The following is a 16,418-nucleotide window of genomic DNA, read 5'->3' on the forward strand; positions in this document are numbered from 1 at the left end:
TAGAATAGGGTTTGCTGTTTTGTAGGTGAATTTGTCATAGTAAAGCATTTTAAATTATCATAAATGTGTTAATAGCCGTGTTATAGCTAAATGCTTCTGTTTCTTTACAGGATGTAACTAGGTGGACAAGATAAGATCCTGGTACAGAGAGGCTATAATCTTTTTGTGGTGGACTGTGCTGGCTGAGATTGAATCAATGAGGTAAGACAGGACTCTGAGCTCCATAGGATAGTGAATGATAGAAGGATGCTATGATATTAATATTTGCTAACTTACCATATGGTGAGTTGTAATGAATCGAGTCTGTCTCTGTGTAGCTAGTGTGTGCAAGCATATGTGTGTCATGTCTTTGTAGTGTGTGCCATGTGTCTGTCAGTGTTCGCATGGGTGTGTAGTGCACCTATCAATGTATTGCCCCACCACCCCCCCCCCCCCCCCCCTCGGGCGTAAGTGGGGCTTTACAGGGGGAAATGACACGAAACTGCTGCCCCACTATGGGGCATTTGACGATCGTTCAGTAAGTGCCCAAATATTTTTTGTTGTAACTTCCTTCGCTATATATGTCAAATCCCGAGTTGCAACTGGGGCCAACGGTGGGGATTTGACACGATAGGTTTGCCCTACTATGGGGCATTTGACATTCGGCTGTGTCAAATCCCCACTATAGCCCCATATATGCCCGAGGGGGGGGGCAGTGGGACAATACATTGATAGGTGCATAGTGCGTGTGTGTACTGTAGCTACACAGTGTATGTCAATGTGTATGCTGCGTTGTATTGTGTATTCCTAGTATTTAATATTTTTCTATTTCATACAGCGATGAAGCCAGTTGAAGTGAAATTACACTTGGCAAAGCTAAGAGACCGCCAGTGGTATGTGCAGCCATCATGTGCCACATCTGGTGATGAATTATACGAGGGCCTTGCTTGACTGACTTCAAATCGTAAAACAGGAACTTTGTCTTGTTTTAATATATTTGACAAGCTGTGAGTTGTTGTTTATATGATAGAAATTTAACACGCACACTTTTCATCATTTTGAGAGAAAATTAAAAGACTTTTACTAATTTAGTGTTTTATTTCCATACTAATGGATACATCAAATGTATATAGGTTACATACACCAAACCTGTGAACTCTTTACAACAAGTTGCCATGTTACTTTACTGAGGGGCACCATTTATAGTGAATGAAAACATAAGGAACATAATTTACGAAAGGGGTCGGAAAAAAACGGAGGCAGTTCAACGAAGTGCTGATCTAGGCAGTAGCGTAAATTGGGGAGACGAAACCAATCATAAGGAACAGTGCTAATTTCGTAAGTGGTGAATGAGTCGCCGTGTGTAGTGATTTAAGCGATCTGGAATTTGGCTTTACAGTCGACAAGTCACACACCAGGAGATTTTAAAACTACTTTATGGTTTAGTAAAGCTACTTTCAGATAGTTGTGATCCCCACGAGGATTCCCAGAAACCTGTCAAAACTATTTGCCAGCGTAGTGGACGAGATATAGAGAGTGGGCATTCCTGTGCCCACCACGCCCACTGTCCTGTTGGATTTCTTCTTTTAGCTTGCCTCGTGTGTGACATGCTTGGCTACCCATATGTGTACTTGTCAATCAAGAGTTAGTTGCTTTCAAACTACACAAGAAGTTTACTTTTTGTCCAAACCTGATTACATCATAGGTATTAAAAGGATTGAAGAACATTGATCTCTTGATTATCAAGCCATATATAGGTCCTTAAAAGTTTGCCTTCTAAGGTGTTTCACTGCCACCCGGCTACATTATGTGGGTTGATTGCTTTGTTTACTATGCACAATCCCTTATGGGGATCCCAGCCGCAAGTATTTCAACAGGCAGTACAGAGGTGACCACATTTTGTGTTGTGGAGAAGACAACTGTATAGACATGCTTTTCTGATGACAACCACCTGTATATCTCCCCTACTCTGAGCTGGTACAATCATTCTATATGCTTAGGCATCTGGACTTGCAGGCCTGAAAGACATCACCAAACCTTACTGTCTGTATAGCACAAATTTAAAGTTTTTTTCCCTCCAAAATTACTTTATTGTAATTTATGAGTACTGGGTGTTTTGTTTATGTGTTGGAGGACATGTAAACACAGAAGGTAGAGAACGTGGAAGTTTCTCCATGATATCATGTTATATAATTGTTTCACTGTGTTTCAGAGGAGACTGGTATATAGCACGTGAAATTTTTGTATAAACAGTTACAATAAGTATAATTGCTTTGCTGGTACCAGTGCCATCTGATTGATCTCATTCAACTTTGTTATTACTCTTCAAATTAATGCTATACATATACGCACATTCAAGATACTGGAAGGCAGAGGTTTCAATATCATTTTAGTCAGTGTTATTAGTAATTCTGAAACAACTTGATGTCATGCAAAATTTAGCTCTCTAAGCAGCCCTTTTTTGGTTTGGTCACACTCTGAGGAGTGGTGACCTCTGGTATGCTGTAACCTTCTGTTAATCAATACATACTTCATTTGTGTCAGAATGGAATGCACACCACAAACACAAGATGCACATACTCAGAATCAATTGATATATATATAACACTGTAATTGATTGTTTTTGTAGTGAGACATGACCAGTTTGTCAGTAAGTGAAGAAGCTCTACGACAGAAAATACTTGACCTGTTCAAGGAGAAGTGTAGCGGTAATGCTGGTGGTGCTGTGATACCACTGAAGGATATTGTGCGTGAGACAAAAGCAGAAAAGAGAGCAATTAACAAAGTACTACACAATTCACCACATCACTTCACAAAAGTACAGGACTCCCCACCACATTGGAAATGTACAGTTGATCTTGGTTCATTAAAAACTGTACAAGCTACTGATTCAGCTGCTTCCAATATCACCACTTCCACACCAGAAGATGGCAATGATGTTGTGGTCAGCAAAGAGGCAGCAGCAGTTGAGTCACCTTCAAAGAAGGAGCAATTAAAACCTCAAGTACTTGCTGTTCTAAATGACAGTCCTAAGTCCATGAAAGCACTAGAAGTTGCCAAGAAGATTGGCTACCAAACTGCTGGGGATGTTAACCCATCGCTGTATGCTCTAAAAGAAGAGGGAAAAGTTGTCAAAGTTCAGGATGGTTGGTCTATAGAAGGAGCTGTGATAATGCCAGATATCTCTCCTATGATGCTGGATGAAAAAGAATTATTTACCCATGAAGAAATACCCACTGCCGATGGAAGGAAAGAGTATCGACTGCGACAAGTGCTACCAGAAGATCTCACACCACCTAGAAAAACTGGGAGCGCTACTGGCAGAGATACCACAGATGGGAAACAAGCTCCACCAGAGCTGAACCCTGAAACACTTAGCCTATTATCATCAATGTTTGATGACACTAATCAGTACAGTCAAGCATTAAAGATAGTTAAACTGCTAAGAGAGTCAGTTGACAAAACAGTAGATGATGGGGATATTCTTACTGATCTTAATTATTCCACAAGACAGGAGTATCGCCCCATACTTGAAGCGCTAAAATTGAATCATCTTGTAAAGAAGATTGAAGGTGACATAATAAAATGGAAGTGGATTGCAGACCCACGTATGTGATTTTTGTACCACTTTTGTACGGTGTAAGTAATTAATACTATTTTTTGTATTTACGGTGGTTATTTTATAACAGAATTACATTACATTCTTGTAAAGTATACATAGAATGTTTTCATAACACATACTGTACACATCCAGGCATTGTATATGGTATGTATGAGTGTATAGTCATATGACTGTATTATATATTTTTCTTTTTTAGGATGTATTTATATGGTAATTGTATTTATATGGTAATTCAAATTACAATAATAAGTACTGCTATCTCAACACCCTTCCTATCAGGCTGTACATGATGAAGAAGAAAACGACGACAAACAAACTGAAGTAGCACATCAAACGACAATTCTGTGTCCCTGTTCTGTTCATCTGTTTCACCTTTGTGAAACTGTTTCCGAGGAAAGCAGTTGCATTCTCAAATATTCCACTCTAGGAAAAAACATGTAGTTGTAATACAATGTAACTTCCATTGAGGCAAATGAGACAGTTTGTACAGTTAAAAATGTGTTACTCTAAACGTTTACGTATGTTATTAACTTTGAGGCTTTGTAATAATAATATAACTGATTCCAGCATCATCTCTTTACCATGATACTCTAATAAAGTAATCAGAAATTCTATACTTTTACTAAGCACTCTAACAGAGCAAGAATGTACCTAGGCCTGCTACAGTGTGTACAAGTTGAGCTGGATTCTGAAAAACAATTAAAAATGAAAAGCCAATTTTTTTCTCAAGAGAATTAACATTTCAGCCAAACTAGATGATTAGTAGTGACAATAAAGGTGTGAACAACAGACACGTGTGGTTTGGCTCAACTACAATTTTGGGAAAGGGCCATAGTGGATACAGCACTTTATGGCTTTCTCGTAGGAAGCGTATGGTGAAAATATTGATTGGCTGTAAATGTTGTGTGTCTTGTGTCAAGAATTTGAACGAAAAGATTTTGAAATATTTTTTTTTGCAGCTTAAGCAGTGCTACAAATGAGCCAAATTTCAAGATCGTGTGTAATTGCATTCATGAGTTATTAAATATTTTTGAGGATCCAGCTCAACGTATACATACTATAGTTAACTAGCCTTGGTTACTGGATTTTCTGCAACTGGCTAATGTAGAGTGGAGAAGTGCACATGCTGCAAATTTTAAAATATATGATGTTTGGTGGATTAGTTGTGAAAACTGAACTTGGTTTGTATGTAATCACTGTAAAAACCTAAAACAAATCCTTCAATTCTCTCAAAACTTGTTGTAGCCAAATTCCGTACTATATGGTAATTGATATGACAACTAACCGAATCACCAATCAACTTCACTTGGTCTTTTGTCTCAGTCCTTATGTCAATAGCAAGCTGTTGAGAAACAAACAACATTTCTAACTATGTATTATATATTAGAAAGTTTAAACAAATCATGTACAGTGACAGAGGATTTCCCTACATGCATAAAGACAATAATGATAAATTATAGTACTTCCCACTAGGAGGTATATTTATGTCACTGAGGTAACCGTTTTTGGTCATGGGTTGGTATTATTGTAAACAACAACGTATCTGTTCACCTTGACCAACCTCTTGATCAGAAGTACATCACTCATCCATTACTTATTTACACTGATGTACGCTTCCAGGAGCTCATCAAATCCTGTGGACAAGGGAGCGTGTAACTCTACACTACCAATGCTACAGGCGAAATTCAAACATGGTATCCAGTGTTACTATGTATATAATTGGTTACATCATTCTTACGTGCAACAGAGATACACCGAATGGGCTGTTACTCCATTGTCTTATGTAAAGTTGCTTTGATAGGAAGATCGTCGAGTTGAAGGTAGAGCTTGGAAGAGTCAAGTGCATAATTTCGTGTGATTTCATGTGATTAGTGACTGTAGAGAGAGTGTCCTGCTAAGCATGTGCTACTATTAGTGATGTGCGATATATCGAAAAAATATCGATTTCGCGATAATTTTGTCGATATCGTATCGATTTTCGATACTGCTTTAGCTGATTTCGATATTTATCGAAATGGTAATATTTTTCAATAATTATCGAAATATCGAAGAATATTTTGATAAATCTACAGCATTTAGTGTGTGATTGCTCAATCACGCTAGAAATGAAGGTTGGTTCTGTACTATCTAGCCACTTTAAAAACTTGTCTACCAGTTATTATTAGTTTTGTGCAATATTTTTGTGTGTAAATTGTATTTCAAGCATATTTATAAATATCGGCCGCCCACGCAATTACACCACCCACACAATCAAAAATTATTGAAAATCGTATCGAAATTTCGATATTTACCCTAATATTGTATCGATATCATATCGAAATAAAAATCCTGATATCGCACACCACTAGCTACTATTCCTCTGTTGTGCCATTGGACTTTGTTTCCATAGCTTCATTTCATCACAGCGGAAACGTAATGTACTGGAGCAGCGCCTCCATATAATATCCCAATTAGGAAATTTTAATTTAAAAGTTACTTATTATAGTACACGGCAACCATGTATGAACTTCGCTGTTTACGGAGTTACATGCTCCCTTGTCCATAGGATTCGATGCACTCCTGACACTGCACATGTACATATATTTCACATTTGTTATACAGGGGTTTCAGCACTTCTTGCGATTTCGTACCAAATGCGTAGTGACGCATGTTTTTGAAAGGGATTTATCTGGTACTACACTGGTGGTGGATACCTACATCGTGCCTCAGGCTGCTGTACACGTGACAAATCTCTTTAATACGCTTTAACAGGTATGGTAGGATAGGTTATTTCACTTCGAGAACAGCCAAACAAAGCAAACATGCATGCACAACCACACTACGCATGTCGCACGAAATTGCAAGAAGTGCTGAAACCCCTGTACCACACTACGGAATATTCTCTTGTACAACAGTGTGTGTACTTTGCACATATCTCGTGTCAGACCAAGACCTCCTCCTATAGGGCACAATGACTGAGACCATCTCACACATTCAATATGAATAACACACAAATACTTGCAAATAAACAGCATTACTACTGGCAGTCTAGTGGCAGAGTGAGGAGCAGTGACCAGAACAATGATGACTGCAGTTATAAAGTGCATTGAAGGTGCTTCAGTTAGAAGAGCTGAACTGAAAAACACCATATGAGACTTGTACTACTGTATATACAAAGCTTTTTGTCTCAAATCCTACATACACACCAAGTTACATTTTACCACTTAAAAACACGTACAACCACAAAGGCAGTAAGCAGTAAGTACTATGCTTGAGGCTTGTATATACACAGTACACACTAGTCATAGTGTATGGTACGATATGATGATTTACATACAGCTACATGTACATATATGTACTACAGTAATGTACGATGTTTAGATGAACTAAGCATGCTAGTCTCACGTAACCGTACAGTAAGGATTACTGGATATTTCCACTGAAATAAATCGAGGTAATCTAATAGAACAGCCACGCTGATCTAAAACATTCTATTAGAGCAGTCAAGAAAGTGGGGTACTGAGGTTCAAAGCCAACTGCTGGTTGACTAGTAAAAGAGCACAAGTGGAGTGCGGATCTAGCTATATTCTGAGAGTCTGAGACCACATATGTACAATGCGTTGTATGTCAGAGCAAGACTGCTGTTTGTTTATAAATTAGTTAGCTGTTCCCTCAATATATCAATTGACCACTAGAGTATGCATCTCAATTGTTTTAGTGGAAGGATACAACACAGCTGTTAAGAAGTATTTTGATGTAAGAATATCATCCATTACTACTTTCTAGAATAATCCTATGACACTCAGAACTAGAGTCATGTGATCTCCCTCCCCTAATCGTGGTCCACTTTTACTTACCTTCTGGTGTTGGTCCCATTTCTTGTTTTACCTACCCTCTACTATATATGGCAGCACAGACAGCCTCTTAGCTTTTTAATATACAGTAGAGATACTAACTTGTTTTAGTGTTCTGGTCTTTGATGAGATATCAGATATCATTCTGTTGTTCTCATCCTCTAACATCTCCTCTGTGATACCTAAACCTGTAGGGTTAACCAACTAACAATTTTATACAGGTACTCTGTATTAATATGTACTGTAGGCACAGGATCGAGGGAATGTTTAGCACAAAATTGTAAAGCAACTTTGTAGCTATATAATTCAGTGTGTGTGTGTGTGTGTGTGTGTGTGTGTGTGTGTGTGTGTGTGTGTGTGTGCGTGTGTGTGTGTTATGCCCAACTGTCCTTGTCTTGCTTAGTGGTGTTGGGGTCATTGTGGAACTTGAGGTTCCATGACCTCTCTCCATGAGACCTGGACAGTCCTCCTGCGGGTTACTAGCCCTGCCCCAGGAGGATTTGCCTGCACAAGGCTCAAGTGCCTGAGTGGTGCACAGGCATCCCAGTGCTGGGCAGCAATAGCTATAGAGGGATTGCACGTGTGATGCGTTATGACATATTTTCGTAAAATGCTTAACAACCATTGCTTGTCAGACATTTGTGAGGTACGCGAGTGAAGGCTACAACCATTCTCAATAGTTTAGTGTAGAATGGAACACGTTCACTAGGTTAGTCACTAGGATAGCCATCGTAAAAATTGTACAAAGTGTTAATGTTCACGAACCTTATCCTAACTTTTTGACAGATATTCTCTTATTTGGTAAAGCGTGGTGACTAATTAAGTGCATTCGCCCCACTGCGTTCCATTGAAAAGTAAACCTCACAAATGTCAGACTAGCAACGGTTGTTAAGCATTTTTATAATTCGCGCCACAATACTTTTCGCGTGCAAACCCTCTATGTTTCACATGGCTGCCGGAGGCTGTGTGTGTGTGTGCGTGTGTGTGATATATGAAGTGTGTGCATAGAGTGTGAGTGTGTAGTGCGTGTGGAGTTGTGAGAAACATCACTTCAAATTTCATACATAGCTACCACAAGCGACAGTAAATTAATATTTATTATATTGATTAATCATACAGGTAATTATTTGTCACTTATGCTCTCATCAACCAGCATTTCTACCCTTCCTCATTATACACATTTACAATACAATGCATACATGTGAGTGACAAGCTCAGTTTGTGACAGTAGTTCACTAAAACAACTTAGTAGTTACACATGAGCAAGTACTCTTGTACACAGATTAACAACAGATAAAATCTTGAGTCAAAATTTATGATGAGTCACTTTACCAGACCAGCTAGCACATTCTGATATTTAAATTACAGAATACGCTGTGTACTGTGTGTGGTACATGTTAACTACATAGGAAAATTTTCAACAGTTCAATACTTTACTTACCTCTATCTCTCTCCCAAGACATCTCGTTGTGTTGATTTTTTGTTTACTATCTTTTCGCCCACGTATTAAAACCAAACTCTAATATTTTAGTTCGCAGGACCGTCTGTCTATCGAATTCGTTTACTGTTTTTGTCCTGCAGAAACATGAGCGGAGGCGTGTATGGTGGAGGTGAGCGTTTTGTGAGTAACCAAATAATATCACCGTACGTAGTATATACGACTGCACGGTGCGCAATAATTAGAAAACACAGGTGCATTTTACAGTACACATATGCACGTATTGTGTATCCCCCATAGATGAAGTAGGCGCATTAGTGTTTGATATTGGAGCCCACACATGTCGTGCTGGCTTTGCAGGGGAGGACACTCCAAAGGTAAGCTGTTAACTGTTTGCTTACAGTATACATACATATATACCTGCTTATGCATTCAAGGTGTACATCTATTGTATGGGGTGTAATTTAGTATGTCATGATAATAGTGTCATGCAGAAGGCAATACATGTGGCATGTTATGACTTTCCCATCATCTCTTAACGTACTATATACATTAAACTATACAATATATGTTTTACTATAGGCTGATGTGTCGACAATGATGGGTGTTAACAGTAACAACAATGCCATGGAAACAGACCAGCCCCCTAACAACAACAAGAAGTGTTACATTGATACTAACAGTGTATGTGTTGCTAGGGAGAACATGGAGATTAGTTCATTTGTGAAAGACTCAATGAGTAAGTTGACAGGACCTTACATATCTTACATACGTGTAAGCACTAGAACCTTGAGAGCTCTAGCTTTAATAAAGAGTTTATGATTAGGAAGGATCGTGCTTTTAATCATGAGTGGCTATCATAAATTTTGCAAATAGACTAAGTGTGCCTTTGTATGTATGTCCCCATCCTTAGGCATACATTATCTACATTTTATAGTTGAGGATTGGGACTTGTTTGAGAAGATGATGGATCATTTGTATGAGAAGCATATCAAGTCAGATTCTGAGCTTCATCCAGTGTTGTTCTCAGAAGTCCCAGTGAGTACCACATGGAACACAGTAGAGCTAGTAGTGTGATCAATGGCCTTTGTTCAGGTCATCTTGTTATGGTAACCATGTAAACACAGTAGGTCCCAAATGGTGTGTTACATTGTTCATACTTTATGACCTCATTGATAAGACCATCTTGTTATTAAGGTCACAGTGTATATTGTATCACTGTTGATTATATGTGCCTTTTTATGTTAGTGGAATCCTAAGGCAAAGAGGGAGAAGTTGACAGAGATTATGTTTGAGAAGTACAAAGTTCCGGCATATTTTATGTGTAAAAATGCAGTCTTGTCAGCGTAAGTATGTGCATGTAATATAACCAGAATAGCATGTGTTCATTGTTGTACTTTTGAAATTAAGAAGAATTGTTACCTAGCTCTCTGCTTTGCATGAAGCATGTTTTTAATGCTACATACAAGTACAGCACATAATATGTATACATACTACCAGAAGCTTATATGCTTATAAGCTCCTGATACTGCTATAAACCATGAAAGTCAAACTTTTTGTTGTTTAAAACAACAAGTTATCTTTTTAACGCTATATTGTAGATATCACCTCCACATGGGAATTCAGTTATGAGGTGGTGTGTATAGGTTATGTACTGCACTTCTGTTCAGTATTTGAGAGTTTAATAGTACTTTGGCTTTATCACTTACAGAATATTGACAACATCATTCTTGATTATATATATCACTTGTCAAAGCAATTTCACCACAATAAAAGAAAGAGTTTTGCATGGAAGGTGAATGTTCCTGATTTGCAGTACATTACACGGTTATGTATGCAGCTGTACCCTTGGTCTATCATTAGTAGTAAGCTCAGTGTTGGTAAGGTGGAGAGTTTTCCTTTACACAGGGTTGCCAAATCTGTCAGTGTGCTACCAATATCAAGTCATTTTGTTAAGTACATAAAATATAGCCATACTGAAGCAAAGTAGGGTCATGCGCTGTTCTCCTCTACTGCTATAATCACTAAAGTCCCTTTTGCTGTCTAAGAGTACTATCCTTGAGTGTAAGTGTATGTTCTGATAAATACCATATATGGCATAACACATGTACTCCAATGTTTGCTGCAGGTTTGCTAATGGTCGTTCAACTGCATTAGTGATTGATTCTGGTAGTACACAGACTTCATGTGTACCTGTACATGATGGATATGTCCTGCAACAAGGTGTGTGCGTGTGTGTGTGTGTGCGTGCGTGTGTGTGTGTGCGTGCGTGTGTGTGTGTGCGTGCGTGTGTGTGTGTGTGTGTAGTGCGTGTGTATAGTATGTGTGTGCATGTGTGTGTAAAGTGTGTGTGTGTGTGTGTGTGTAGTGCGTGTGTATAGTGTGTGTTTGTGTGTGTATGTGTACATACTTGCATACATGTGGTATGTGTCTATCAGTATTTATGTAATGTATTTTAATAAATAATTTTGTGTGTTTGTGTGAGAGGTGTTGCATATATGCTTATAATCTGTTGTGTACTTTTGTAACGTTGTAAATATAACATACACATATCTCATCTCAAACATATCTCACCATCATAGCTGTCATAAGAACACCATTAGCTGGAGACCTCATAACGGTCAACTGCAAGTAAGTATTAGCTAATTCCATCATTTCATACATACAGCTATACTTGCCTAATACAGGTCATATTTTGATGAGCTGGGGGTTGAAATTATCCCACCATACATGATAGCATCAAAGGTATGTTTGGTAGCTGACTACTACATGAGGTGGTTGAATTGAATGTGTGGCATGTAAGCGAATTAGTAGGAGTGTTCAATACATTGGAATTCTGACTTGAGCAAACCTGGTATTGCTCCTAATATTTTTGTGCTACCTACTATTCCACATAATGCACATCACTTGCATTTTTGTGCATTCATATACGTATGCTTGCTTGTGTATGTATACTGTGGATGGAGTGTGGAAGGAAAACTGAGAATTTTCCATGATTATATATGATTTTCATCATTCTGTTTTACATCCATTCACACTTCATATCATACACATGGTTTGGAGTAGCCAGATGGTATTTGATGTAATATTTAGTCATATGTGCATACATGTATTTCCATGGAATAACCACGCAAGTGTTTATGCATTGTGTCCATATGTGTGTGTGTGGTACTCATGTACATTGTGTTCAATACACCAGGATATGGTTAAAGAGAGAGCATCCCCGGTATACACTAAGAAGAAGTTTCCTCCAGTTACTGACTCCTACCATAGTCTAATGGTGCGAAGAGTGCTACAAGATTTTGCTGCCACAGTTATACAAGTTTCTGATACATCTCTAGCAAATGAGTAAGAGATCTCCATGGTTATTGTATAGTAGTGGTGACTATGTTACATGTTTCACTGCTGCAGGATACAGAATAGTACAAGTATTCCTCCAGTGTCGTATGTGTTCCCAAATGGATACAACCTCGGTCTAACTGTAGACAGGTTTAAACTGACAGAAGCTTTGTTTGATGCTTCATCCCACAACTTAAAGGTATGCTGCACATGATCCACACACTGAGAGTCATGTTTGCTGTAGACACACAGCTGTGGTGTCAGCAGCCTAACCATCAGCACAAAGTTAGTATAGACACTTAGCAGGTGCCAGTTAATGTAGCTACAAAACGTAGATCTGCGTATAACTTCACCACTCTGAATCGCTGGGTACTAAAAAGATCGCATTAATAAAGTGTAGCCATCATGAAAAAATGGTTGAATGCAGTAACCATCATACCGCAGCTCCTTCACAGAAAGGCACTTAACCCTTAAAGGTGCATAAAACTTTTGGGGAATTCGTGTTTACACAACACAGGCAAACAGTACATGGTGACATTAGGTGGAGTAGCTTAACTCTTAACCTAAAACTACACATTGATCAAAATTTGGACTACTTAGGAAAGGCTATTTTAATCACTGTGACAGTAGATACTTACTTGTTATGAAGCAAAGAACAGCAGCAACTTGCATTATCCATGATTCAAACTTCTCACCACATGTTTAACTTTGATTGTGGATCTATCATGTGAGTATTATATGGCTTGACTCAATATTTAATGGCAAAGTGAACAGCTCATATTGCAAGTTGATAGGTGTTACCGACATTGAGTCTGTAAAGGGTTTGTGTGTTCATTAAATGAAAAGTTACTTATAAGACGAGCATGCTGTAGTGCCCCTAGGCATCATTTTAATCCTTATTACATCATGAATACAATGAAGTAAATTGTGTAGCCATTGGAAGTGCACTTCGAAATTACAATACTTTGTTTACACCGATGCACTCGGGTTCATCCCTTTAATTACAAATTACATTGTATATTGTTCAGAGAATTATTGGGAAGTTATACTGAATATTGTCAATCCATACGAAGCTTTGTTATATGTATAACTTAGCTGTATTATAGGCATCTTTGTAAGTTTGTATTCCACTGATTCTCGTTTCTAAAATTGTCATAGCTACCCCTGGTTTTACAAAACACACACTTGCTTGAAGAAACTCTAATTGAACAGTCACCTAATATTACATACAATTATCTGGAATACACTATTCACTGTTGTTACTCTACAGGGTATTCATGGAGGTGATTTGTTGAGTATTCCCAATGTGGTCACTACCAGTGCTGGAATGTGTGATATTGACATTAGACCAGTAAGGAAGGGATAAAGTTAATATACTACTCTGCTGTTGTTATTGTCTTCCTATAGAGTCTATACAGTGGTATTATTGCAGTTGGAGGTAACTCGTTACTACCAGGTTTTACTGAGAGGCTCACTAAAGAGCTAACAATAAAAACACCACCAGTAAGTGGATTCTGTTTATTGTTACATACAGCAAGAGGGAAATACTCTAATATAACAGTCACTAATGTCACAATGGCATTGTGTAAGGGTGGGTTTGTGAGTCCCAGATTTACTGTACATGCCATATGGTATAGCAGCCCTGCTACAAAGTAAAAATGTGCAAATTTTAATTGAACCATTACTCGTCTCAAATCAATTGAACCTATGCACCATCTTATTCACCTGCTTGTGGAGAGTTCAAATATTTTCAGATAATGCTGTGACAATAAAAAAAACTTGAGGAATTATGCGAATTAGGTGGATTTTTACTGAGACAGTCACAATTATAAACACATTTCATGTAAGATATTATTTTTGTGATCTATGCACAATTTATAACTGTAAACTTATTTGTACATTTTAGAGTATACGTGTCAAAGTTATTCAAAATTCATCAACAGTAGAAAAGAGATTCAGTTCATGGATAGGTGGTTCAATTTTAGCTTCTCTGGTAAGTGCACCATAGTAAGTGTGCCAAATATGTTATTCTTCTATATAGGGAACATTTCAACAAATATGGATATCAAAACTAGAATACGATGAAGTTGGAAAGACTGTTGTGGAGAAGAAATGTCCTTAACTAAAATGATCATTCAATACGCATGCACACACACACTCAATAATTATCAGCTATGATTGATTACCTCTAGTTCACTACAGTATTAACAACATTCAGGTGGTCTGAAAATGTTTAATATAGCTAACTGGGGACTAACGTATGGTATAGTTATCTTTGGAGAGTAAGTGGACACAGATTTGTGTAAAGTTGTTACAAATACTTTCTCGAATTGAACCCATAAAATAGAAATAGCTACTACCTTCTTAATGCACTGTAGTGTGGTTTAGTATTAAAATGGGATGTTTCATTGCTACACATAATTCAATAGAGATTTTTCAATTTGGTATTAAAAATATCAGTCTCAGGATTATTTCCATGTGGGTTGGCAGTCCATTTTAATTATGTAATTTGATTACTAAAATATAGATTTATTAAAGAAATGTCAGTGTTGATTAAAGGATATTAAGTGGAAGTATTTGTTCGTAGCCAATTCCATAGAGTAACTGACCTCATGTGTAGCTATATAGCAGGTGCGGACAAATTGGCTATCTAGATCTCTTTCATGCATGATTCATTGTTTCTGCTATTACATTATCTCTTTTGTTGCTCTGTAGGAAAACCTCTATTACATGTCTAATGGTATTATTCTTGAGTACATATTGAACATGTATGTACTGTTACATAAGTGGATGTCTTGTTAAATCTCTCTGTCTCTGGTTACAATGACCACAAGCACAATAAGTTGGATAAAATGTTAGCAGCACAGGTGATTGCCCCTGTGTTCTATGCTGTATAGAACATCAACAGCACTGGAACACATCTCTGACCACTGCTTACAATCCTACCATTACCAGCACCACCCATTCTACACTAACAACGCTGACAACAAATTAATGTGACCAGATTTGCTTCCACACACATCTAATTATGAACTTGGAAAACCATATTTTAGTGATAAAGAAACACGTGCACATTAACCTGAAATTTAATTTGCTCTATCCACTAAGCTATGTTGGCACTCACTACTGACCAACTTCCAAGTCAATAGCATATTTTTTCCAATCTGAAGTTATGAGTTACATTGTCAAATTTGTTGCAATTGGTTGGGTGTGGAAGACCCCTTTTTACAAATCTGGATCGCCAGAATTTTCCACTAATGAACAAATGATACAGATTTGCAATTTTAATTTATAAGCATTTTGTACCATAAACGTAAGTAGTAGAAATTTGTCACTCTCTTATTGAGAATTGGACTCTGTACTTTCCACACAAAACCAATTGTGGCATGTTGGCTTTAGCCAATCTCTGCAAGGTAAAACAAAACTATTACCCAGCTAGAGGTGCCATCATGGTCTTAAACACACACGCTTGTACACAAATGACCATCTTAGCTGGAGACCTTGCTCGTAACAGTCAATTGCAAGTGATCTGTTATGTGATTTATGTCCTACACCCAGGCCATGATTTAGGTGGTGGCTAATTGCTAAGGGGGCTGTAGTTTCCTTTTCAACCAATACTTGGCCATCATGACCCAAACTCTTCCGTTTAATTAATCGTATTTCTGAAAGTATACACTACTAGCCAGACATGGGGCCAAGTACATTTAAAAGTACTTAAGTAAAGTACAAGTACTTTTGAATTTTCCAAGTACAAGTATAAGTACTCCAACAGCAATCCAGAGAGTACTTAAGTAAAGTACAAGTACATGCTGGAAGTACTTAAGTAAAGTACAAGTACATTTTGCTGTAGTGAAACATATGCTGTATCCAGTGTGTTGTAGTATGTAAGTGTGCCTAGGGGGGTTGGTTTTTGTCAACCAATCTCTCTGTTAAACTCTTAAAATGCACTGACTTGAACAACAGCATTGTTTTTGTTTGCCAGAATGCTATGACATCATTAATCGTGGCAACATGATACATAGTAAGGTTGGGGAAGGCAGTAGAAGAATTGCAAGAAGTTGTAAACTGCACCTTCATAAAATTCTGTTATTCTCATTGTACACCCACTGTGTACAAACTACGTACAATGTTTGCAGTACTTACAAGTACTTTAAGTACTCAAGTACATAGCAAAGTACTTGAGTATAAGTACAAGTACATTGGGGAA

At 37.8% G+C, this 16,418-nt stretch overlaps 3 protein-coding genes across 3 annotated transcripts; 2 read left to right on the forward strand and 1 right to left on the reverse strand.

Annotated features, from left to right (window-relative positions):
• The first annotated feature begins 1,200 nt into the window (after positions 1 to 1,200).
• Positions 1,201 to 3,865, forward strand: LOC136252898 (uncharacterized). The gene is made up of 2 exons (XM_066045484.1): positions 1,201 to 1,317; positions 2,609 to 3,865. The coding sequence occupies exon 2, from the start codon at positions 2,615 to 2,617 to the stop codon at positions 3,593 to 3,595; it is 981 nt and encodes a 326-aa protein (XP_065901556.1). The 5' UTR covers positions 1,201 to 1,317; positions 2,609 to 2,614; the 3' UTR covers positions 3,596 to 3,865.
• LOC136252899 (BET1-like protein) lies at positions 3,681 to 9,030 on the reverse strand. Its single transcript, XM_066045485.1, has 4 exons — positions 8,876 to 9,030; positions 7,537 to 7,622; positions 4,887 to 4,943; positions 3,681 to 4,024 (listed from the first exon to the last, which is right to left on the reverse strand). The coding sequence occupies exons 1-4, from the start codon at positions 8,895 to 8,897 to the stop codon at positions 3,857 to 3,859; spliced, it is 333 nt and encodes a 110-aa protein (XP_065901557.1). The 5' UTR covers positions 8,898 to 9,030; the 3' UTR covers positions 3,681 to 3,856.
• LOC136252896 (actin-like protein 6A) lies at positions 8,924 to 14,455 on the forward strand. The gene is made up of 14 exons (XM_066045482.1): positions 8,924 to 9,044; positions 9,173 to 9,249; positions 9,455 to 9,611; positions 9,810 to 9,910; positions 10,121 to 10,218; positions 11,001 to 11,095; positions 11,455 to 11,503; positions 11,560 to 11,617; positions 12,072 to 12,220; positions 12,284 to 12,410; positions 13,482 to 13,562; positions 13,619 to 13,714; positions 14,118 to 14,204; positions 14,253 to 14,455. Exons 1-14 carry the CDS (start codon positions 9,020 to 9,022, stop codon positions 14,331 to 14,333), a joined length of 1,281 nt encoding a protein of 426 aa, XP_065901554.1. The 5' UTR covers positions 8,924 to 9,019; the 3' UTR covers positions 14,334 to 14,455.
• Positions 14,456 to 16,418: the final 1,963 nt, after the last annotated feature.

This window comes from Dysidea avara, chromosome 4 (assembly GCF_963678975.1).
Source record: "Dysidea avara chromosome 4, odDysAvar1.4, whole genome shotgun sequence".
NCBI classification, from domain to species: Eukaryota; Metazoa; Porifera; class Demospongiae; order Dictyoceratida; family Dysideidae; genus Dysidea; species Dysidea avara.

Bases quoted from the DNA above. Each gene is read 5' to 3' on its own strand.
- LOC136252898 (XM_066045484.1), top strand. From the start codon at position 2,615: ATGACCAGTTTGTCAGTAAGTGAAGAAGCTCTACGACAGAAAATACTT.
- LOC136252899 (XM_066045485.1), bottom strand. From the start codon at position 8,897: ATGTCTTGGGAGAGAGATAGAG. The intron at 7,623-8,875 runs GTAAGTAAAGTA...TTAACCCTACAG, and splicing joins GTCTTGGGAGAGAGATAGAG to GTTTAGGTATCACAGAGGAG. The intron at 4,944-7,536 runs GTTAGTATCTCT...GTTTCTCAACAG, and splicing joins AGACCAGAACACTAAAACAA to CTTGCTATTGACATAAGGAC.
- LOC136252896 (XM_066045482.1), top strand. From the start codon at position 9,020: ATGAGCGGAGGCGTGTATGGTGGAG. The intron at 9,612-9,809 runs GTAAGTTGACAG...TACATTTTATAG, and splicing joins ATTTGTGAAAGACTCAATGA to TTGAGGATTGGGACTTGTTT. The intron at 14,205-14,252 runs GTAAGTGCACCA...TCTTCTATATAG, and splicing joins GTTCAATTTTAGCTTCTCTG to GGAACATTTCAACAAATATG.